Genomic DNA, 22,500 nt, shown 5'->3' with positions numbered 1-22,500 from the left:
CATATATTAAATATTATTTCTCACTTCATTGTTTTTACCCAAGTACTTACTGGGCAGCCTACTCCTCAGCATAATGCTCACGTCTCCTCAACAGAACATTTTTAAACATCTAGAAAAGTAGTCCTGACCCTTAAACCACACTGAAGTCCATAGGCCAAAATGCCAATTCACATCCCATTTGTTAACACAATCATCATTTGTTCCAATTTCTGTAAAACTTGTTGTGTGATTACTTTGTTTGACATCTTACAAGGGCATGTATATGTCTAAACCACAGTGACAGAGAAGGCAGTGAGAACCATCTTTGCAGTGCTTTTCAATGAATGCTTTACATCTAAATGAGTAAGACAATACATAGCTTATACTACAAAATTATAGTATTTGTCCTGAGAATTAGTCCCTGAAAATAGAAATGTAGCCAAACTATTCAGAAAAAGGAATGAACCATCACAAAAACAAGATAGTACTTTTCTTATGCACATACAGAGACAAAAAAAAAAAAAGATTATTTTGCACTACAGAACTTGATCTAACTAGTTTCATTATGTATTAAGCATAATCTGTTTAAATAGGACTCATTAGGGTACAAAAATACCTCCCCCCAAAACTAGAAGAAACTAAGTATACAGATCTAAAGTTATAAGTTTACTGCAAATAAATATACAGAGGCTGAGAATTATATACTACACTCTCCCCACAAAATCAAAGATACAATCAAAGTCATTCTAATTTTTTGTAGGGAAGCAGGGGGACAAGGCCATTGTGTATCCCTGGATGTCCTGGAATTCACTATGCAAACCAGGCGGGCCTTGAACCTCCAGGGTTATGGAATAAAAGGTGTGTATCACCAGGACCAGCTATTAGCAAGATATTAAATGTTGTATTATATGTGTTTGAATTTAGCTGTATGTTTATGGCCTTCAAGCCCCTGGGCAGATATCTGGAGAAGCAAGAAACTACATATCCAGGCATGATTTAGGCAAAGGGTAACAATACGAGGCCAGCCTAAGTACACAGCAAGACCTGTCTTCAATACCTCACCACCACCACCAAAAAAAAAAAAAAAAAAAAAAAAGATGACCCAAGTCAATTTTATTGATACCAAAGATAATGACAAAAATTTCCTTCTCCTTGGAGGACTAACAAGAGAATAGAACTATAATAATCTGATCAAAGAGAAGATATCAGTAAAGGAACTGTTATCTACTGATGGAGATCATACTCATCACTCCAAAATTATTTCTAGTATCAGAAAAGAAATGGTTTCTTTTAAAGCTGTTATCTTTGGTCTCTGAATCTCACATGACTTATTTTAATATAACCAATGATAAGCTTATCTTGGTTGAACTAAGGGAAAAAATATGAATTCAGCACAACTATTTTTCTTTCTTTTTGATTTTTTTCGAGACAGAGTTTCTCTATGTAGCCCTGGCTGTCCTGGAACTCACTCTGTAGACCAGGCTGGTCTTGAACTCAGAGCTCCACCTATCTCTGCCTCCCAATGGCTGGAATTATAAGCATGCGCCACCACTGCCCCACTACAACTGTTTTTTTTTTTTTTAAGAGATTTTTATATACCAATTTGAAACTACAAACAAAATAAACATAATTATCTAGATCACCTACACATACACAACAGAAACGAGTGCAAGTTATTTTCATTTTTTTCTATGAATATACTTCAGCCACTGCTACATAGTAAGACCCTGTCTCACAAAAGGAAACTCCAATTTCTGTAAATTTTTTCTAAGTGACCACTCAAACCAATACTACTGTAAATTTATTATCACTATGCCAGTAAAGCATATGAGAAATCAAGCAGCCAATAAAGATTTTAAACAGACAAGTCATTGGGGTTCTTACACTGTTAATTATTTACTGTATCTTTTCTCACATTTCTCTACTATAGAGAAAAGTACAAAACTTTTCCAAATATAGGATCCAATTAAAGGATAAAGCCAAAGTACTATTTTAAAAATCTGTCAAATTTGGAGGCTTATGTGAGATTCCTATAAATATGTCAGAGGCATTCATGGAATTTTAAATAGATATTAACATATGCAAAGGAGAACATTTTAATATTTGGATTTATTGGGAACATATAAATTGTATAAAGCTGACCCTTGAGCAATGAAATGAGGTCAGAGGTGGAGGATCCTATTGCTAACATTACTCAGTGAGTATATTCCCTGCTCCTTTCGGTGCTAGAGACTAGGGGGGAAAAAAAAGCCTTGGTTTCCTATCACTGAGCTAAACCCATATATAAGCCCTACATAATTCTGACTCCCAAGAGATGGCTACCAAATTTTTACAGTACTGTATTATATACATTACAGTTCATTTTAGACGGTCTGTAATACTGCTTCGTTGAACTTCTGCTTAAGGTGAATGATGTTTGTTTTCTGTGTCCATTTTGAAATAATCCCAGAACTCATGAGGCAGGGGCAGGAATAGCTCTCTAAGTTCAAGGCCAGCCTGGTCTATGTAGCAAGTTCCAAGACAGCCAGGGCCATGACTAGTGAGATCCTGCCTCAAAAGCAAACAAACAAAAACATTAAGAACAAAAAATGTTATTTAAAAAGACAAATGCGGAATATTCCTTTACACTGTGTGAAGATGTCATTATGATTGGTTTAATAAAGAGCTAAACAGCCAATAGCTAGGCATGAATTTTCGGGGCAGAGAACACTGGGAAGGAAGTTGCCAGCCAGACAAAAGAGGAAGCAGCATGGGCAGTACAGAGTAAAGATAATAAAGTCACAAGACAAAAAGTAGATTGAGAAAAATGGGTTAATTAAAGTAAGACCTAGTTAGTAACAAGCCTAAGCTACTGGCTGAGCGTTCATAGTAAAAAGTCTGCCGTTTATTTTTTAACATTAAAATAGCCAAGCGGTGGTGGCACAGGCCTTTAATCCCAGCACTCGGGAGGCAGAGCCAGGTGGATCTCTGTGAGTTTGAGGCCAGCCTAGTCTACAGAATATGAGTTCCAGGACAGGCACCAAAAACTACATAGAGAAACCCTGTCCCTAAAAACCAAAATAAATAAATAAATAAGGCAGGGTTTAATTATGTAGCCCTAACTGACCTGTAAGTTGTTATATCCAAGCTGTTCTTGAACTCAAAAGATCCTGCTTTTACCTCCTGGAGTGTTTGTTTACTGTACACAGGGTTTACCTCTAAAGCCCAGGCTGGTCTGGAACTAACAAAGTTCAGACTCGCTTTGAATGTAAAACAATCCGTCTGAATCAATCCCAAGTCAATTTTTTTTTTTTTTTTTTTTTTTTTTTTTTGGTTTTTCGAGACAGGGTTTCTCTGTGTAGCTTTGCGCCTCTCCTGGAACTCACTTGGTAGCCCAGGCTGGCCTCGAACTCACGGAGATCCGCCTGGCTCTGCCTCCCGAGTGCTGGGATTAAAGGCGTGCGCCACCACTGCCCGGCCCAAGTCAATTTTATAAACCAACCACAACCTTCTCTCCTTATACTCAATTTCCAAATTCTGTAGAAAAGAGTTAATATTAGTACCCTTATGTACCCTCCCCAATCTACAATTTTCGAATAGTTTCGTCATCCACATGATTACAAATACAAAAGACCTCTTTGTATTTCTCTGCCTGAGCTATTTTTTGTTCTACTCACTCAGAAGACTAGGCTAGCCTCAAACTCATGAGTTCCACCTACCTCTGCCTCCTAAGCGCTGGGATTAAAGGCATGTACCACCACCAACAACCTGGTTTTCTGCCTAGTATATTCTCTATCTTCCTTCCACTTAAGTTCCCAGAAAAATAAATTCTAAATTTATCTACAAACTAGTGCCATATTAATCTAGTTGAACACAACAAACTTAACATCTGAGTTCAACTAAAAGAAGTGTTTCAATCTATTTATAAATGCTAGGATATTCATTTGTTTTGTTTTGTTTTTTAAGGTTTATTTATTATGTATAGTGTTCAGCCTGCATGTATGCCTGCAGGCCAGAAGAGGGCACCAGATCTCATTACGGATGGTTGTGAACTACCATGTGGTTGCTGGGAATTGAACTCAGGACCTCTGGAAGAGTAGCTGATGCTCTTAACCTTTGAGCCATCTCTCCAGCCCCTCATTTGTTCTCTTAACACGAATACAAAGTGTAGTGGGTGGTTGTTTGAGCCATGCCCCAAAGCACCACCACTAGTAAGGTAGCAGGTAGCTGGTACACCTGCCTAGGACCTTGAGGTACATGACCCTAGGCCATGTCCACCAGGTATGGCACTCTCTTGGCTTTGCTACCTTGTGGTTTTGGATGCTGGTGTGGACAAGGGCAGAGCTCGCCAGAGAACTGCACTGGATCATGCCTCACCCTTCCAGGATCCTGCAAGAAATTCCTCTGTTCTGTTAACCCCCAAATAAATTCCTTTGATCACTAAATAGACTCCGTGGATTAATCTCAATAACAAAGTAATTGGGAGTTATCAATAACAAAACCAGCTGAGCACCCTGTGGCTTTTTAAAATATTTTAAATTATATGTACATCTGGAGAGTGTGCTTGAGTGCAAATCCTCAAGATCTCAGGCATGGGTGCCTCAAACTGCATGCTCTTCACTGAGCCATCTCTTTAGACCTATCCTGTGACTTTGAGCATGTAACCATCATGCTTTGAGCAGCTGCTTCTTTTTTTGAATGAGATACTCCCCTTTCTCAATCATTTCTCTAGGGAGTCTTGTTCTTTCATCGTAAGAGTGAATGGACTATTTATTTAGAAGCCAAAATCTGAGTGGGCCTTATCTGTGTTTTTGCTATTAGACAGAGGCCATTATCTATCCATTTTCTCTGATGTTTTGAGACATGTAGCCTGGTCTCTAACTTGCCATCATGTAAAATGACTTTGAACCCCTACCTCTATCTCCCAAGTACTGGGATTACAGGCATTTACTATAAATCGTGGTGCTAATCATATTCTACAATTAAAGTGAATACTAATAATTTTTACTTAGTAAAATCTGGCCACTTGATGCCCTTATTTAGGCACTTCCCCACTGTTCTTATTATTTTATTCTTTTTCATGTACTGGGCATTAAACCTAGTCTTCTTTTGTGTTTATTAGGCAAGCTATATCCCTAGTCCTTTTGTTAGTAGATACATTCTTACGAAGCTACCTAGATAGGCCTAGAGTTTGCAAGCCACTGCTTCAGCCTCTCAATTAGCTAGAATTACAGGCCTGTAGTACCAGGCCCTCCTTTCTGTCTGCATTATTTGTTTAAGACAGTCCTACCATATATAGCCTGGGCTTGCCTTGAAGTGGATATTCTATCCCCACTTCCAGAACACTGAGATTACAGCACTTCCACACCCAACCCAGTTCATAGATTCTCTCATTGCATTTATTATTTTATCACATATTGTGGAGATTTTCCTAGGTCCTGGCCCCAGTTCTTAAAACTAGTTTGAGTGTAAACTGCTGGTCTGGAATTGGTAATTTCCCAAAAATACATAAGTCAGTAATTACATGCACATTAAAAAAACAAAAGTAGTGCTTGCATCAGCAGCACATATACTAAAAAAAAACAAAAGTAGCCAAGCAGTGATGGCCCATGCCTTTAATCCCAGCACTCAGAAGGCAGAGGCAGGTGATCTCTGTGAGTTCAAGGCCAGCCTGGTCTACAGAGCGAGATCCAGAACAGGCACCAAAGCTACACAGAGAAACCCTGTATTGAAAAACCAATAAATAAATGAATAAATGTAACAGCTGAACAGCTTAAGCACTGGCTGTTCTAGATAACCCAAGTTCAATTCCCAGCACCCACATAGCAGCTCACAACTGCAATCCAGTTCCCAAGAATCTGATGTCATCTTCTGGCCTACACAAGTTCGTATAAGCACATAAACCCCCAAGTACACACGTACACACGTGTACATATACACACACACACTCACCCCTAAAAATTAAATAAAAATTTAAGACCACCACCAGGTGGATATGAATTTCAGGCCAGCTGATCTAAGTAGTTCAAGGCAACATAGTGAGACCCTGTCTCCACGCAAAAAAGGAAAATAAAAGTAACCCATCCATCAAAATTCAATTTATATGTTCCATGAAATACAAGCTGTACTTATTCTTTTCTATACTTTCTATACTGGAAATCCTCTTATCTCTACTGAAATTCCCTATTTTAGTCTCCTTCTCACATTTAAAATCTTACCATAGATAACTGTGTTTTTCTCCCTCACCTAAATGTTTTTAGAGTCTCATGTATTCACACTGGCCTCAAACTGAATTCTTTTTTTTTTTAAAGGTTTATTTTATTTATTATGTATATAGTATTCTGCCTGCATGTGTCCCTGCAGGCCAGAAGAGGGCACCAGATCTCATTACAAGTGGTTGTGAGCCACCATGTGGTTGCTGGGAATTGAACTCAGGACCTCTGGAAGAGCAGTAGGTGCTCTTAACCACTGAGCCATCTCTCCAGCCCGACCCTGAATTCTTTATTCTCCTCTTCTACCTCCTAAATACCACCAATACACATTTTATGTGCTACTGCTAGGCAAGTACTCTATGAACTGGAATATATCCCTAGCCTCTACACCTAAGTATTTTCAAGGGAAAGGATTCATCTTGTCAAAGTAATCCTCATAAATAAGCCTAAGTACTTTATAGTCTATGGTAGGTATTTCATAAGGGAAAAAGAAAAAATACATTTCCAAATTAGTGCTATACTCCTTAATAATACAGAAAACTGTGGCAAAGTGTGTGTGTGTGTGTGTGTGTGTGTGTGTGTGTGAGATCAAGCCAAGATTTTAGACCTACAGTTTTTTTTGTTGTTTTTGAGACAGGGTCCAGGGTTTCTCTGTGTAGCTCTGGCTGTCCTGGAACTCACAGAGACCCACCTGCCTCTCTTTATGCTGGGATTAAAGGTGTGCGCCACCACCGTCCAGCTAGACCTATAGTTTCTAATTGAGGCAGACAATGAGCCTGTGCAGGCACGTGAGGGGTGTGTGTGTATAAAATATGTATTTTCTTTTTTGCAAGACCAAACCTGAAACTGTAGACCAAAATGTCTATGCTAATAACCTGTCACAAATTGACTTAATAGTCTCTAGTTGTCTGAAGTATATTTTTATACTAGTAGTTTCTCCATAAAAGACATTAGCTTCAGGTGATTAAAAGATCAAAACCGGGGCTGGAGAGATGGCTCAACAGTTTAAAAAGCACTGACTGTTTTCCAGAGGGCCCAGGTTCAAATCCCAGCAGTCACATGGTAGCACACAACTGTCTGTAACTCCAAATCTGACACTCTCACAGACATACATGCAAGCAAAACACCAATGCACATAAAATAAAAATAAGTTTAAAAATAGATCATAACTGTTACTCTAAACTAGCTGACACGCAGCTCTTAGAAGCCATCTGTAGTGTTATTACTTTAACATTGTATTTGCACTGTAATTTATAACACATTAAAATATTTAATCATTGGGCTATTAAGAAAACTTAAGAAGGTAAAGACATTTGCTGTCAAATCTAAAGACCTGAGCCTGATCTCTGAGACCTACTCCCACTAGGCTTTCCTTGCATAATTTTTTTAAATTTACTGATTTTTTTTTTTTTTTTTTTTTCTAGACAAGGTTTCCCTGTGTAGCTTTACGCCTCTCCTGGAACTCGCTTTGCAGATCAGGCTGGCCTCAAACTCAGAGATCCGCATGCCTCTGCCTCCCGAGTGCTGGGATTAAAGGCATGCGCCACCAACGCCTGGCTAAATTTACTGATTTTATCTGATGGATAACTTTCAAGTTGTCTCACTTATTCCAACCACTAAGTATAAATTCTAATTCATTTATCTTGCCACTAAGTATGCTAGGTAAAATTTATTATCATCTGAATTGTTTTGTGGCACTGAGGTTTGAATATTGATCTTAACACTTATGAGACAACTGTTCCTTCACTGAGTTATATATACCCAGTCCTTCCTCTTTTTTTTTTTTTTTAAGATGTATTTATTTATTATGTACATAGAAGAAGGTGGCAGATTTCATTACAGATGGTTGTGAGCCACCATGTGGGTGCTGGGAATTGAACTCAGGACCTCTGGAAGAGCAGCTGGTGCTTTTAACCTCTGAGCCATCTCTCCAGCCCCCCTCTTTTTAACTTTAAAAAAAAAAAAAAAAAAAAGGAAAATTATGGGATCCGGGTGTGGTAGTGCATGCCCTTCATCCCTGCACTCCAGGCAGAAACAGGTGGATCTTTCTAAGTCTGAGGCCAGCCTGGTCCACAGAGCAAGTTCTAAGACAGCCAAAGCTACAGAGAGAAACCCTGAAAAGAAAAAACAAAACAAAAAAAGAAGGCACAAAACTATGCCAAGTACTTAGAAATTTCTCAATAGATATAAGCACATGAAAAGATGCTAAATTATTAATCAGAAAAGTATAAATTACATACAAGATACTACCCATCCCTCATACACAATGGGATGGCTACTATTAAACAGAAACTATTAAGTGACCAAGATGTAGAGCAACCCAAACCCTCATGTATATTCTTGGTAGTACAAGGTAAAACTGGTTTTGAAAATAATACAGTATTCCCCACAAAAAAATAAATAAATAAAAATCAAGAATTGGAAGCAGGGTCTTGATGCTCAGGGTAATACCACTTACAATAACTAGTGTAGAAGCAATCCAAATGTCCATCACAGACACAGAAGGATGGAGAAATGTGACACACACACACCCAGCTTTAAATGGAATGAAGCCTTTACCTTCCTAGCACATTTATGGTCCTGATTTCAGTCCCCATAACAGAGAGGAGCAAAGAGAGAAAAAAAAGATTGATTTGATTCTACCATAGTTAGAGGAGCAAAGAGAGAAAAAAAAGATTGATTTGATTCTACCATAGTTAAAACAAGGTGACACCTCAGGATTTAATGCTTAAAAGACTTGAGCTGGGCCAGGAATCGTGATACATATAGAGGCAAGTGAATTTATGTTAGCCTAGTGTACCCTGTAAGATTTTGTCTCAAAAACAAAAACTCCAGAAAAGGCATTATCATTCCTTTATCATGACATAAACAAAAAGGACCTACACATCACCTGAAATAGTTGACACTGCTCTACATACAGTAGCACACAAAGATAAAAATTTGTGGTACTAGGGAATGGAGGGCCTTACCATGCATGTTAAGCAAGCACTCTACCACTGAGTTCTATATCCAACCAAGTCTTATTTTTCTGTCTTTTTCAAATAGAATTTTGTATATCCCAAGGCAGTCTTGAACTCTAATGAAACTCCTGATCTTGCCTCTCCTGCCAAGTACTGGGATTATAGGCATACATCAATCAAACTGGGTTTTCTTTTTTTTTTGGTTTTTTCAAGACAGGGTTTTTCTGTGTGGCCTTGGTTGTCCCAGATCTCTCTCTGTAGACCAGGCTAACCTCAGAACTCAGATCTGCCTGCCTCTGCCTCCGGGTACTGGGATTAAAGGTGTACACAACCACCACTCAGCCCAAATTGGGATTTCAATATTTTTTTTTTTTTTTTTGAGATAGGGTCTCTATAGCCCTCCCTGTCCTGGAACTTACCATGTAGACCACGCTGGGAGAGTGTTAAGATTAAAGGAGTGATCCACAATGTGCTAATGGTCATTTCTTAAGCAAAGTTCGTAACACAATACATACGCATGAATAGCTAAGAGAATGCCAAAACTAGATTTTATGCTTTAATGTAGTCATTTTGTATCTTTTTTTTCTCCTAAAGGTTTCTCTGTGCAACACTCTGGCTGCCCTGAAACTCCCTCTGTAGACCAGATTGGTCTTAAATCATTCTGTACCTTTAAATGCACTGAACATTTACATTTTTTTAAAAAAATCAGTAGTACTTCTGAGACTGCAAGTAATGTTAAACCTAAAATGTATCACTCCTATTAAAATGACATAACACACTTTCCTAATACTTATAAATTAAATTGTATTAAATGCCCCCCCCCCCTTTGGTTTTTGAGACAGGGTTTATCCATGTGGTTTTAAAGGTGCCTGTCTTGGATCTCGCTCTGTAGACCTGGCTGGCCTCGAACTCACGAGATCTGTCTGGCTCTGCCTCCTGAGTGCTGGGATTAAAAGTGTGCGCCAGGGCTGGAGAGATGGCTCAGAGGTTTAGAGCACTGACTGCTCTTCCAGAGGTCCTGAGTTCAATTCCCAGCAACCACATGGTGGCTCACAACCACCTGTAATGAGATCTGGTGCCCTCTTCTGGTCATACATGCTGTATACAAAATAAATAAATAAATCTTTAAAAAAAAAAAAAAGTGTGTGCCACCGACACTCGGCTAAATGGCCTATTTTTGAAGCTAGAGAAATGCATAGAACTTCCAATTCCAAGCCTAATTTAAAATTAAATTATTACTTAACACTGAAAGGACCAGAACACTAACACTATATATAAAATACAAGTACTCTTGATAGTCTAGTTAAGCTCAAATGATTGAAAGATAAACTCCCTTTAAAAGTTTAAAAAAATAAAAAATAGTAGAAGACTGAAGATGGAGAGGTGGCTCAGTGGTCACCACTTGCTGCTCTTCCAGAGGGCTGTAGCTTGGTTACCAGCACTCACACAGGACAGCTCACAGCCCTCTGCAACTCCTTACTTTCAAAATACTGATTCAAAACAGATTCAAACAGAAAAATCAGTAGGCTAGTAAACTACTACTGAACCAACCAATATTTAGTAAGAAGACATCAAAGAATTTGCCCTCCTGGAACCTAAATGAACTATTATCTGCTCAGTTCTTTTCTGTTTAGGGGGAAACATCTGTTTGATCAATTTTATTAAAGCTCAACTGCAAAATTCAAGCTGATGAACTTTACTAAATTCAATATAACTGCAACCATGTAAAATGGCATTTAGTTTACCTAAATCAATTCTACATTTAAAAAAAGAGGCCAGTGATGGTGGCCCATGCCATAATCCCAGCACTCAGCATTAGGGAGGCAAAGGGAGGAGGATCTCGAGTTTGAGTCCAGCCTGGTCTACAGAGTGAGTTCCAGGATAGCCAAGGATATACAAAGAAAGCCTGTCTCACAAAAACAAAACCGACGGAGACACGGAGACACACAGACACACAGACCCCACAAAGCTGGGAGTAGTGGCACATGCCTTAAATCCTAGGTCAGAAGGTAGAGGCAGGTGGATCTCTAAGGTCAGCCTGGTCAAAAAGTAAGTTCCGGGATAGCCAGTAATATAGAGAAATATTGTCTTAAAAAAAAAACAACAAAAAACCAGCTGGACAGATGGCTCAGCACTCAGCCCTTAGAGAGTTCACATGCCTTTAAATCCCAGCATGTGGCAGAGGCTCTGTGAGGCTAGCCTGGTCAACATAGTGAGATCTTGTCTCAAAAACAATTATGACTGAAGATAGAGCTCAATGGTAGTATGCCACCTAGCATGTACAAGATCTGGGTTTGAACTCCAGCACCACTACAAAAACAAACAAAATACAAAAAAAAAAAAAAAAAAAAAGATTTTTTTGGCAAGGCTAATAATCTGGGCAATATGAAATCCTTGGACCTAAGAGATAAACACAACATACATAAAACTACCAACTAACTACCTAAGGGGAACATCATCTCACTGCTTTTTGGAAGTTGCAGGAAACAATGTCTTCTTAGGCTCACATAATTATCACAAACTACAAGACACTGGTTTTCTATAATAGACCCTGGAGAGCAGATGACACAGAAAATGACACCAAAACTACCCAACTACCTTGGCAGAATTTAACATATATAATTAAACACACCGTAAGAGACTTAATAAGCATTTCTCTTTTGCTCTACTTTCAGCTTCTAAACTTTTATTTCCAAAGAGATTTGGAGAGTAAGTCAAAATAATCTTTACCTGTCAAGATTCCTACTTCTAAAACTACAAATGGCTAGGCATGGTGGTGTACATCTTTAAATAAAAACTAAAAAACAAAAACACACAAAAAACTAATCAATCCCAAAGCCCTCCCCACCCCCATGCCTTTTAGTGTTTTGAGACAGGATTAAAGGTGTGCCATCACACCCAGCTTCCTATTGCCTTTTTTTTTTTTTAACAAAGGGGAAATAAATATAAAAAAATCTACATGTTTATAAAGTGCATGTCTTTCATTTTGCAGATCAAGAAAGGCAAACTAGTAGGGAAAAGCTCACCAATGCTCTAAACCTGGATGAAGAGCTTCAGGAAAATAATAGACACTGAGAGGGAAAAATCAGTCTTTTCTAGGATAAGCGCCCTAATCCCAAGCAGACAGCCCTAAATGAAAATTTAAACATTAGATGAACTCAGCAAGCTGTATTCTTACATACATGTGTGCATGTGTATACATGTAAAAAACACTAACTAAAAGAGGTAGCCAGCCGGGCGGTGGTGGCGGACGCCTTTAATCCCAGCACTCGGGAGGCAGAGCCAGGCGGATCTCTGTGAGTTCGAGGCCAGCCTGGTCTACAGAGCGAGATCCAGGAAAGGCACAAAGCTACACAGAGAAACCCTGTCGCAAAAAACCAAAAAAAAAAAAAAAAAAAAAAAAAAAGAGGCAGCCAATTTGGGGAGGAGGACACAGGATAAGTCTGAGAAGGAACACAGGAATGAGGGGAAAATGATGTATTCACATATGAAATTTTAAGTTTTTTTCAATTTAAAAGGGGTACTGGAGAGATGGCTTAAGAGTTAAGAACTCTTGTCCTTTCATAGGACCTCAGTTCGATTCCCAGTACCCACCCACATGGCAGCTCACAACTGTCTGTAACCCCAGTTCTACAGGATCCAACACCCTCAACAGAGACATGCAGGCAAAACACTAATACACATAAAATAGTTAAAAAAAAAAAAAAAAAAGAGGCTAGCTGGAGAGATGGCTCAGCAATTAGGAGCACCTCTTCCTCTTGCAGAGGACCCAAGTTCAATTCTAAGAGGATCTGACACCCTAGGCTCTAGGCACTAGTGTGTTGCACAGACACACTAGCAGGTTAAATATTCAAATACATAAATTCATCTTCCAAAGAAGTCATACACAGCTTTGTTATTCTTTTCTAAGGCAATGGTTCACACTAAAACGTGGTAATTCCTTCACCCCTACAAACTGATAGGCTCCCTCATTCCTACAGATTCCTACCTAAATAAAGCAGTATTTAATAAAAAATTAGCATACACCCTTAATCCTAGTGCTCAGAAGGCAGAGGCAGGCCGTTGAGTTCAAGGCTAGCCTACTCTACATAACTAGTTCCAGGACAGCCAGGGCTACATAGAATAAAATTTCTCCCCTTTTCTTTGGTGGGAGGAGGGGACCTTAGCTGTCTTGCAACTCTGTAGACCAGGCTGGCCTTGAACTCAAGAGATCTGACTACCTCTGCCTCCTAAGTGCTGGGATTAAAGGCGTGCACCACCACCACCTGGCTATTCTTTTTCGCCCATTTTCTTTTTAATTATATAAAATGCATGAGGCAGGGCATGAAAATGTGCACGTGAGTACAGTACTTGCAGAGGCTAGAAGAGGTCATCAGATCCCCTGAAGCTGGAGTTATAGATTGCACTGTTTTGTGATTTATGCAAAGGACTTACAATTACAGAGAATGGTTGTAATATAGTAGTTGAAAGGAATTTGGAAAGGAATGCCATGATTTATGAGTAAGTAGATAAATAAAAATTTGGTGGTATTAGGAGTTGAACCAGGCTTTCAGATGCTAGGTGTGTTGATTATATTTCTTATTCAACTTGATACAAACCTAGATGCACCTGGGAGAAATTCTCAATTGAGGAATTGCCTCCATTAAATTGGCCTGTGAAGCATTGGTGGGCATTTTCTTGACTGCCAATTAATGTAGGAGGGCCTTGTATACTGTGAGTGGTACCATCCTTAGGCAGGTGGTCCTGGGATATATAAGAAAGGTAACTAAGCAAGCCATGGGGAGCAAGCCAGTTAGCAGCACTGGTCTCTGCTCTAGTTCCTGCTTCTAGGTTCCCGTCTTGAACTCCTGCCCTGGCTTCTCTCAGTTATGTTTGGTAACCTGTAGACCAAATAAACACCCACCTTTTTTTTCTTCCCAAGTTGATTTAAAAGGTCAGTGTTTTATCACAACACAGAACCAGACTAACATCAGGAAGCAATCCACCAGCAAGTTACATCTGCAGCCTGTGAATTTATAAGTTAAGATTATTCCACCTCTTTTGTGAAGAATGGTTAGGGAGTTATGAATGGAAGTCCAGAGACTTAGGCCAAAAGAAGTAAAGATAGAAGGAAGCAAATTTGCTGGGTGGTGGCGGCAACATGCCTTTAATCCCAGCACTGGGAAGGCAGAGAAGCAAGTGGATCTGATCTCTGTTGAGTTCCAGGCCAGCCTGGTCTACAGACTGAGTTTCAGGAAACCCTGTCTATCTCCACCCCCAAAAAATTTTAAGTTTATTTTGAAGGTGGAGGGATCTGCCATGGCACAAATGTGGAGGGTCAAAAGACAACTTGCAGGAGTCAGTTCTCTTTCCACCATTTGGGAAGCATGGATCAAATTCAGGTCATAAGGCTTGAAAACAGTTGTCTTTGCCCATCTCCTAGGCCTAAGAGTTTGTTTTGTTTTCCTGTTTTTTCAAGACAGAAGTTTCTCTATGTAGTTCTGACTGTCCTGGAACTTGGCTCTGTAGACCAGGCTGTCCTCAAACTCAGATTTGCGTGCCTCTGCCTCCAGGTGCTGAGATTTAATCAGTAGAGGGGAAGGCATACTTGGCAGCATAGACCTGCAATCCCAGCAGCACCTGGGACATAGGGGATGAAAACTTAAGGCCCTTGTCTACAAAATTCATTTTATGTTGGAAAACTACATTCCTCTAAAACTACATTGTTTCCAAAGACCTTGAATCAAGAAATTCATACTAATTATTTCAGTCATTCATAATCTAGAATCTCAAATATACTAGTATATGTATATATACAAAGACAAAATTAGCCCATCAGAATCTTTGAAAAAGAAATGTTACCTTTAGTGTGATATACAATAGCAGCCCTCAGGTCAAAAGAACCCCAGCTATCATTCCTTTCTAGGCCTCTCTGGTATCTCTGTTCTTTGGCGGAGCCTAACAAAGTGTTCGTAGGAGAGGCCAGAGGATTTTGATTTTCTATTTCGTAGTCCTTTGAGAGAAACACTAAAGCACCTTGACTACTGGTGTCTGCTTTTTGCAGGTCACCTATATGACTGGGTTCCAAGGATAAGGCTCCACTCTCAGTAGTCCCGGGTTTTAGAATGTTACCCAGAACTTGAGGACTAGTCCGTTTTTCCAGCTCATAAGCCTTGGGAAACACAGGATGCTCAGTTCCTGAGGGAATTATTTCAGCACCCTGTGAAACCAAAGTGGCAGGATATTCTCCTTGAAATGTCACTTCCATCACTTTATGATCTGATGACTTTCCAATAACAGTCTCTGGGCCAGCACTGGGCTCATTTATAAATGATAAACCCCATTGATTCTGGAAGATATCCCCCAGGTTTTGCTGATCTGTCTGAGAGGGCAGATCTACTTGTGCAGTGCTTAACAGCACCGTTTGCATATTTGAAGGGTAGATAAAAAGGCTAGACTTAATTTGTTCAACAGCTGCTGAAGTCAGACTCATGTCCTGAAGAACTGAATCAGTCCCAGTAGAGATGGGTGTTAAAGTATTAGCAGCAGTAGTTAGCAGTGGCTGACCCACTGATGGATACATATTTCCATCAGTTCCTGCTAAAACAGGCCCATTAGAAAAGTTGGCAGAAGTAACAGATTTCAGAGCTGACATGGGGACCTGGGATAGTCGGCTTGAAGGTTGGGTCTGAGTTTCCCCAGTAGATAATGAAGAGGATGAAGATGAGGATGGTGACACCGAAGAGTTCTGTACAGTTTTGTTGAGGTTTTCCTTAACTTTGCTTGCATAACTTATTTTAGGAACTATTTTAGCACTGCTATTGTCCACTGGAAAAACTGGGGGTGGTTTAAACAAGGTCCATGAGTCCTCTTTGGAGGCAGCAGCTGAGGCATGCTTTCCTTTAGGCCGATCATCAAATTTTTTGTTGTTCAAACCAGGTTTAACATCTGAGCTTTTACGAAGTATGTCACCCACAGCAGGTTTTCCACGACTTGTTCCTCCAGGTCCAGTTTCATACTTCCAAACAGGCTTCGAACTATCTGCTCGAGTTCCCTTTTGTTCACTGTAGTCAGGCTTTAAACTTTCAAGTCCCTGTTTTAATGCTGGGACACTAGTCTCCTGCATTATTTTGTCCTGCACTAAATTAAGGTTTTCACAACCCTTGGCACTATTGCGCCTAGCTTTCCTTTTTTTAGGAGTGGTATATCCACTCTCAGATCCACTACCATCATTATCTGCTCCTTTGCCCATATAACCATTAGTGATATAGCCTGAATTATTTGTTATAACGCCATTTGGAATTGCTACAGTGTCGGTCTTATCTATAGCCTGGTTCTCTCCAGATTTATTTTCATAAGACTTCCCATTCTTTTTGTCCATACTGTTTTTCTGAATAAAATTCTTGGTTTTAATTCCTGCTTTTCCAAAGGTGCTGGTCTTTACAGTCTGCTTCAGGCTAGTGTCTACAACTTGCTGGTTGCCATTGAGGACCCTAGAAATAGGGTTAGTAGCTTCATCAGAACTGAGGCTCTTTAAAGATATCTCTCTCTCTCCGGCATTACCATTTACTTCACCATAGCCTACAGAAGGAGAACAAAAACAAAAACAAAAACAAAAATTTAAATCATAGTAGTACTGAAGACTTGAAAACTGTTTATTGAAGGCCAGATACTATTCTGTAAGGTTTATTACTTCCCATTTCTATGAAAAGAATCTTGTCAGCCCCATTTTATAGATTATAACATTTCACTGCTAGGCAGAGGCAGAATTAGGACACAATTCACATCAGGTCCATCTACTGAACCAGTAGCCAGAACTAACTAGGAAGAACAGGACCTCTCAAGCAGCATGCCATAATATTCCTCTAGATTATCTAAACAGAATAAACCTACATATTATGGCCATGAGGCTGTTATAAAAATTTCCTTACAATTAATTAAATGCAATACAATTCCAGCACACTGAAAACAGAGGCAAGATGACTGCCATGTTTGAAGCCACCCTGGTAGAACCTTGTCTCAAACACAGTTAGGTAAGACCAGTGCTACCCTCTGGGTTTTTGTTCAGATACAGTAAACTGTAAAAGGAAAAAAATTAAGGCTGTGACCTTTGCCTAGCATGTATGACCACTGAATTCAATCTTTAACAGGGGGCAGGGGGAGAGGGAGGATTGAAGACTATACGTAAGTGGCTAGTTGCCAACGGACCTAACAAAGCTATAAGCCCTGTGGACTTTGAGATCAGGACATATCACAACACATTAAACAAAAATATGTACCAATGTTTCTAACCCTTAAGAATTGTTTTCTTATACCGGGGTTAAAAAGACCTAGAGAGATAAAACAATACCCAGGTCACAAAGTGGCAGAACTAGAAATCTAAACTCTGGTCTGTCTAGAGTTCTCAGCTTTCTATCCTCATGGAAAACTTGCTTGCTCACAAAACTACAAAGGAATCTAATTTTTTAAAGCTGTCAAGTATGTGAATGTAAAGACTTCACTGTTTACAGTTAAGTCTAAAGATTACAAATGATCTACTGGGTCACAACTCCTACTTACTAGTAAAATGGTGATTAGCCATCAATTGCTTTATAACCTCGGAAGTCCTTTGGGAAATCCTCTCAATTCTATGAGTAATCTTAGTAACTACAGAAAATACTTTTTTGGTTTTGTTTTAAACAAAGCGTTTCTCTGTAGCCCTGGCCCTGCTACAGCTCACTCAAGAGATTTCCCCTGCCTCTGCCTCCCAAGTGCCACTACCACCTTGTATCAGAAAATACACTTTATAGAAGTTCTTAACTTCCTGGCTGGCATGTTTGAAGTCCAAAGCTTAACCCTTAGTGGTTAGAAAAAAAATAAATTCTTACTTTCCAGTGTTAAAAGTACTATTTTTCATTTTTTAAAAACCTGTGACAGACAGATTTCCTGTGCTGCCGAGGGCTGAGCATTCCTAGCAGGTGCTCTACCACTAAGCTGTCTCCAGTTCCAAATAAAAGCTTTCACAGAGATGTGATGGCCATACCTCCAATCCCAGCACTGAGAAGGCAGAAGCAGGGCAATCTGTGAGTTTGAAGCCAGACTATTCTATATAAATGAATTCCAGGCCAATCGGAACTACATATTAAGACTCTGTCTCAAATTATTTTTCCCCCTCATAGAAAGAGTCTAACTATGAAACAAGAGACAAGTCCATTATGTGGTATTTTTCCTATAAAATTTTCTTAAAAAAAAAATGCAGAAAGCTGCTGGGCAGTGATAATGCACATTCTTAATCCCAGCACTCAAGAGGCAGAGGCAGTGGCAGGCTCCCTGAGTTCTAGACCAGCCTGGTCTACAGAGTGAGTTCCAGGCCAGAGTTGCAGAGAAACCCTGTCTTAAAAAACAAAAAGCAGAAAGTTGAGCCAGGCATAATGGTGCATCCCTGCAATCCTGTCCAGCTCAGGTAGAAATGGTGGCCCACACTAACTCCAGCTACAGGAGTGTGAGACACCAGGACTACAACTTATACTATAAGGGCTGAGTCTGTATGTAGCTGAGTGGTAGACAACTCCTGCCTAGCATACTGAGGTTCAATCCTCAGTTTACAAAACAATACAGCCCACTATACTTGTTTTAATGACAAAAGTTTTTGGGTTTTTTTTTTGCATTTAAGTTTATAATACTTTTCCCCTGTGGCCTTGGTATGCACAAAGTATGAAAGGCATCTTTTAAAGCTTAAATACTTAAGAACAATGTGAAGACTAGTTATTACAGAAAATTACAGAATTCCTAGAACTTTTATTATTTAGGGCTGCCATGCTAACTCCATTTCAAATGGACTCAGCCAAACCTTGAGTATTGATAAATCTAGCTTTCGGATCTGCCACTGCCATCACTCAACACATGTGGTCTTCTCTTGTGCCCTCTTCTGGATTCAGAAAACCAGTTACTGAAAGCTTTGGGAGTAACAGGTCATAAATACCCACAAGCATGTCCCAAATATATTCTACTTTTCTTAGTTAGCACTGTACACAATGAAGCAACAGCACTGTGTGACCAAACCCACACATGAAAAACCGATTACCCCAAACTGTTAATATTCTCTCAAAATTTCCTAAATGCAATTTCCCTCCTTATTCTTCATCCCATATTTTGAAGGGTGGCCCTTCCAAAGGTTCAGGGTCTGCATCTCTATGGAGTGATGAGTCCTGTGGGGAATACATAAACTTCATAAAACATAAATTTTAAATCTAAGAAGTACCATTATTTGACAACCTTAATATTTTCTCACCTTCTGAAAACCAAAATTAATGCAGTGTTACATAATTCCTAAGTTTCTAGGCTGTTCTACTAGATCCTTACAATTAAACACTTCTACTGCACAGTAACATTAGTCCCTACCACCTTACAAAAGAAAATCTGATATCAAGCTTGTCTTCAACCTTACATTGTCTACCGTAAGTTTTCCAGCAGTAACTGCTTGTATTAAAAGCCAAGCTGAGTTTAACATTTCTCCAAGTGTTCCCTTCCATTTCTCTTCAGTTTATAAACACTTTTAATCTGCGATTATAGAGACGTTGATGCTTAGTTCTTGAGTATTTCCTCAAGACATCTTTACGTTTAACATGTTAAATAAGATTCAGTGTGGGGATCGACATCAGTTTTAAAACGCGCCAAATATCTTTCACTGGAATACCCCCCGAAAGTCTTGTCCACTGGCATGGCCACAACCTCACGGACAAGCCACTTCAGTTCGTTAAAGAGGGGACCCAAACTGCCCTCGTCCCTCCAAGCCCGTGTTTGAGGAATCCCTCCCCGCACTCACTAACCCTGCCCAGAAGTTTCCGTGGCAAACGGATGGAACAAGGTTTAAGAGGTTGTTTCCCCCCCCTTTTTTCGGGTAGGAAAGGGCCTGCTACAAAGAAAAGGGCCTAAGTGAAAGCCTCCGAGGCGGAGTCGTGAGCGAACCTGGCAGGAGATGAGATTCCTGTGGCAGAGAAACTCGTGACCCGGGAGCCGGGTTCCCGCTGGGTCCCCCACCCGGCCTCAGGCACCGCCTCTACCCAAAACGAACCCCCTCGCCCCTCCAAGGCCCGCGGGAAGGCCGCGGCCGCCGCCCGGGCCTCCTTCCCCCCCCCCCTTCAAGCTCCTCTTCCAGGCCGGCTCCCCGCCCCGGCCGCCCGCGCCTCCCGCCGCACCCGGGAGCGGGAAACGCGGCCGCCGGCGCGCGGGTCCACGGTGCAGGCCGCTCCCCTCGTGGCCGCTTCCCTCCCCCACCCCAACCGCCCCCGCCCCTCACCCCAGGGACCCGCCCGGGGCCGCGCGGCCGCCACCGGGTTACACAACCCGGCGCGGGGCGGGGGGAGGGGCGCCGGCCGCCCGCAGTGCGGGGGGTGGGTGTGGGTGGGGGGGACGGACAGGACCCGGCCACGGCCGCCGGGGCGTCCCGGGGCCACCGGTCCCGGCGTGCCGTGTGCGCCTTCGGCACCCTCCCTCCCTCCCCCCGCCTCCCGTCCGCTCCTCCGCCGGCCGGAGTCGGTGACAGGAATCGGCTTCCAACATGGCGGACAGGAAGCGGCCCCGCGAGGAGGAGAGAACATTCCAGCCTCGCCGGCGCTCTGGAGGAGAGCGGGCCAGGGGCGCCGGCCTCCGGAGGAGACGCCTCGCGGGCCGGCAGCGGGGCCCGGCGGCCCCGAGGCGGGGGGCCTTCGGGGGTGGACATGACCCGAGGGACGAAGGGGTCCCGGCCGGCCGGCCGCCCTCCCCCGCCCCCGAGACAGCAAACCCCAAGGCCACAGGTGGGCTCGGGGCGGCGGGTGCGGGAGGAGGCGGCTTCCTCAGCTCAGCCCGCAGCCCGGCGCCCGCCCGATCGCCGCCCGCCCGCCCGATCGCCGCCCGCCGGAGGGTCTCGCGACACCACCCGGGGCCGGGATTCACTAGGCCCGCCTGAATTACACACACCTCGGGGGAATTTTTTTTTTTAATTTTTTTTTTTAAGGGCGGCCGAGTTGCATCCCTTCTTACCCACCCCCCCCCCCGCCCCGCATTCAGGCCAACTCCAGGGCCGCAGAAGAGGGGAAAAATAATAATAATAATGTTGGGAGTCCCAAGGCCGGGCGTCCAGGTCTGCCTCCAGCCGGGGCGGGGGCCGGGGAAGGTCACGCAGGCCCGCCTGGGCCTCTCCCATGCTGAAGGGAAAGGAGAGGGCGCTGCAACCCCCCACCTCGCGGCCCGCGCCCGGGAAGAATGGAAAGGGGGCATCCCCGGGCCCCCGCGGGACGCACACCCCGACCCGGTCCGCGCTTTTCACATCTAGCCCCACCCCCATCCCCTCGGCCCCCCCCCCTCCCTCCACTCCACCATCCCGGTCCCCTTCCCCCACCGCCCTCCCTCCCAGACCTGTTTTCTTCTTCGGCGTTTCCTGGTGCTGCTGGAGGGTGTGTTTCTGCTCATGTTTCAGCGGCTTGGGCTGGGCCTTGGGGCTGCCCTCGGCTCCATGCTGCAGGTACTGGTGAGGCTGCTGGTGATGGTGGTGGTGGTGGTGGTTGTGGCTGTGGTTGTAGAAGTAATAATGGTGGTGGTGGTGCGACGGCTGCTGCTGGGGGTGATGGTGCGGATGGTGGTGGCTGTGATGGTGCTGAGGCTGTGGCTGGCCGGGCTTCTCCTCCATTGAAAGCGGCTGGGACTCCCTGGCTGAGGCTGCGGGCTGCTGCACCGTCAGGATCTGAGACTGCTGCTCGGCGCTCGCTCAGTATATCTGAGCGCGTCTCGCCAGCGCACTGGTTAAGCGAGCGGATCTGCAAGATTGGCAGCAGCGCTCCAGCAATCAGGAGCCACGCTGCGCGTCAAGCCCCGCCCCTAGCCCAAATCCTCTTCCCTTCCCCTTCGCCTGGCCAACGCCACTTACCCTATGCAACCTCACAGGGCCGGGCCTTCAACGTCAGCATTATGGCTCTCTCTTCTATCGCTTTCTCTCCTTCACCGCGCAGTTAGCGAACAGCACTTTCTACACGCCTCACAGGCAAGCAAGCTGATTTCGAGTGTAGCAGATTCCACGGACGATTGCTGGCGCTAGGAGCCATCTCATCTGTTGGTTTTGCACCTCCTAGAATCTGTCGGGGCGTGTGTGTGTGTGGTTTTTTTAAAAATCCTTTTCCGGGTAGCCAGAGCAGAGGGGGAAGCTCAGTTTCCTTAACCCTTAGGCCACGAAAGGGGCGATACAAAAGAGGAAATAAATTCATTTTTAAGAACACAAAACCTTCACAACTCAGATAGATCGTTTTGTATTCTGGATTCATTTTGCTTTGTATTCATATGCTAATCTCTTCCTTTCCACGGAGGGATTATAGGGTTCCACAATGGGGTATCTGTGTAATTTTCTAAAAGGGCACAAAGGGCTTAAATCATTGTTT

At 42.5% G+C, this 22,500-nt stretch overlaps 1 protein-coding gene across 1 annotated transcript in view; it reads right to left on the bottom strand.

The window, feature by feature from the left end:
* Nucleotides 1-22,251, bottom strand: part of LOC131917445 (FMR1-interacting protein NUFIP2) — a 27,686-nt gene extending 5,435 nt beyond the window's left edge. The window contains exons 1-3 of the mRNA XM_059271262.1: nt 21,996-22,251; nt 21,488-21,885; nt 14,972-16,690 (exon numbers count right to left, since the gene is read on the bottom strand). Coding sequence (XP_059127245.1) covers nt 14,972-16,690; nt 21,488-21,758 — 1,990 coding nt within the window. The 5' untranslated portion in view covers nt 21,759-21,885; nt 21,996-22,251. The remainder of the gene's footprint in view (nt 1-14,971; nt 16,691-21,487; nt 21,886-21,995) is intronic.
* Nucleotides 22,252-22,500: the final 249 nt, after the last annotated feature.

Source organism: Peromyscus eremicus, chromosome 8a, assembly GCF_949786415.1.
Source record: "Peromyscus eremicus chromosome 8a, PerEre_H2_v1, whole genome shotgun sequence".
In the NCBI taxonomy this organism is placed as follows: Eukaryota; Metazoa; Chordata; class Mammalia; order Rodentia; family Cricetidae; genus Peromyscus; species Peromyscus eremicus.
The sequence above is the reverse complement of the archived record's forward strand: the minus strand, read 5'-3'. Positions and strand labels throughout refer to the sequence as shown.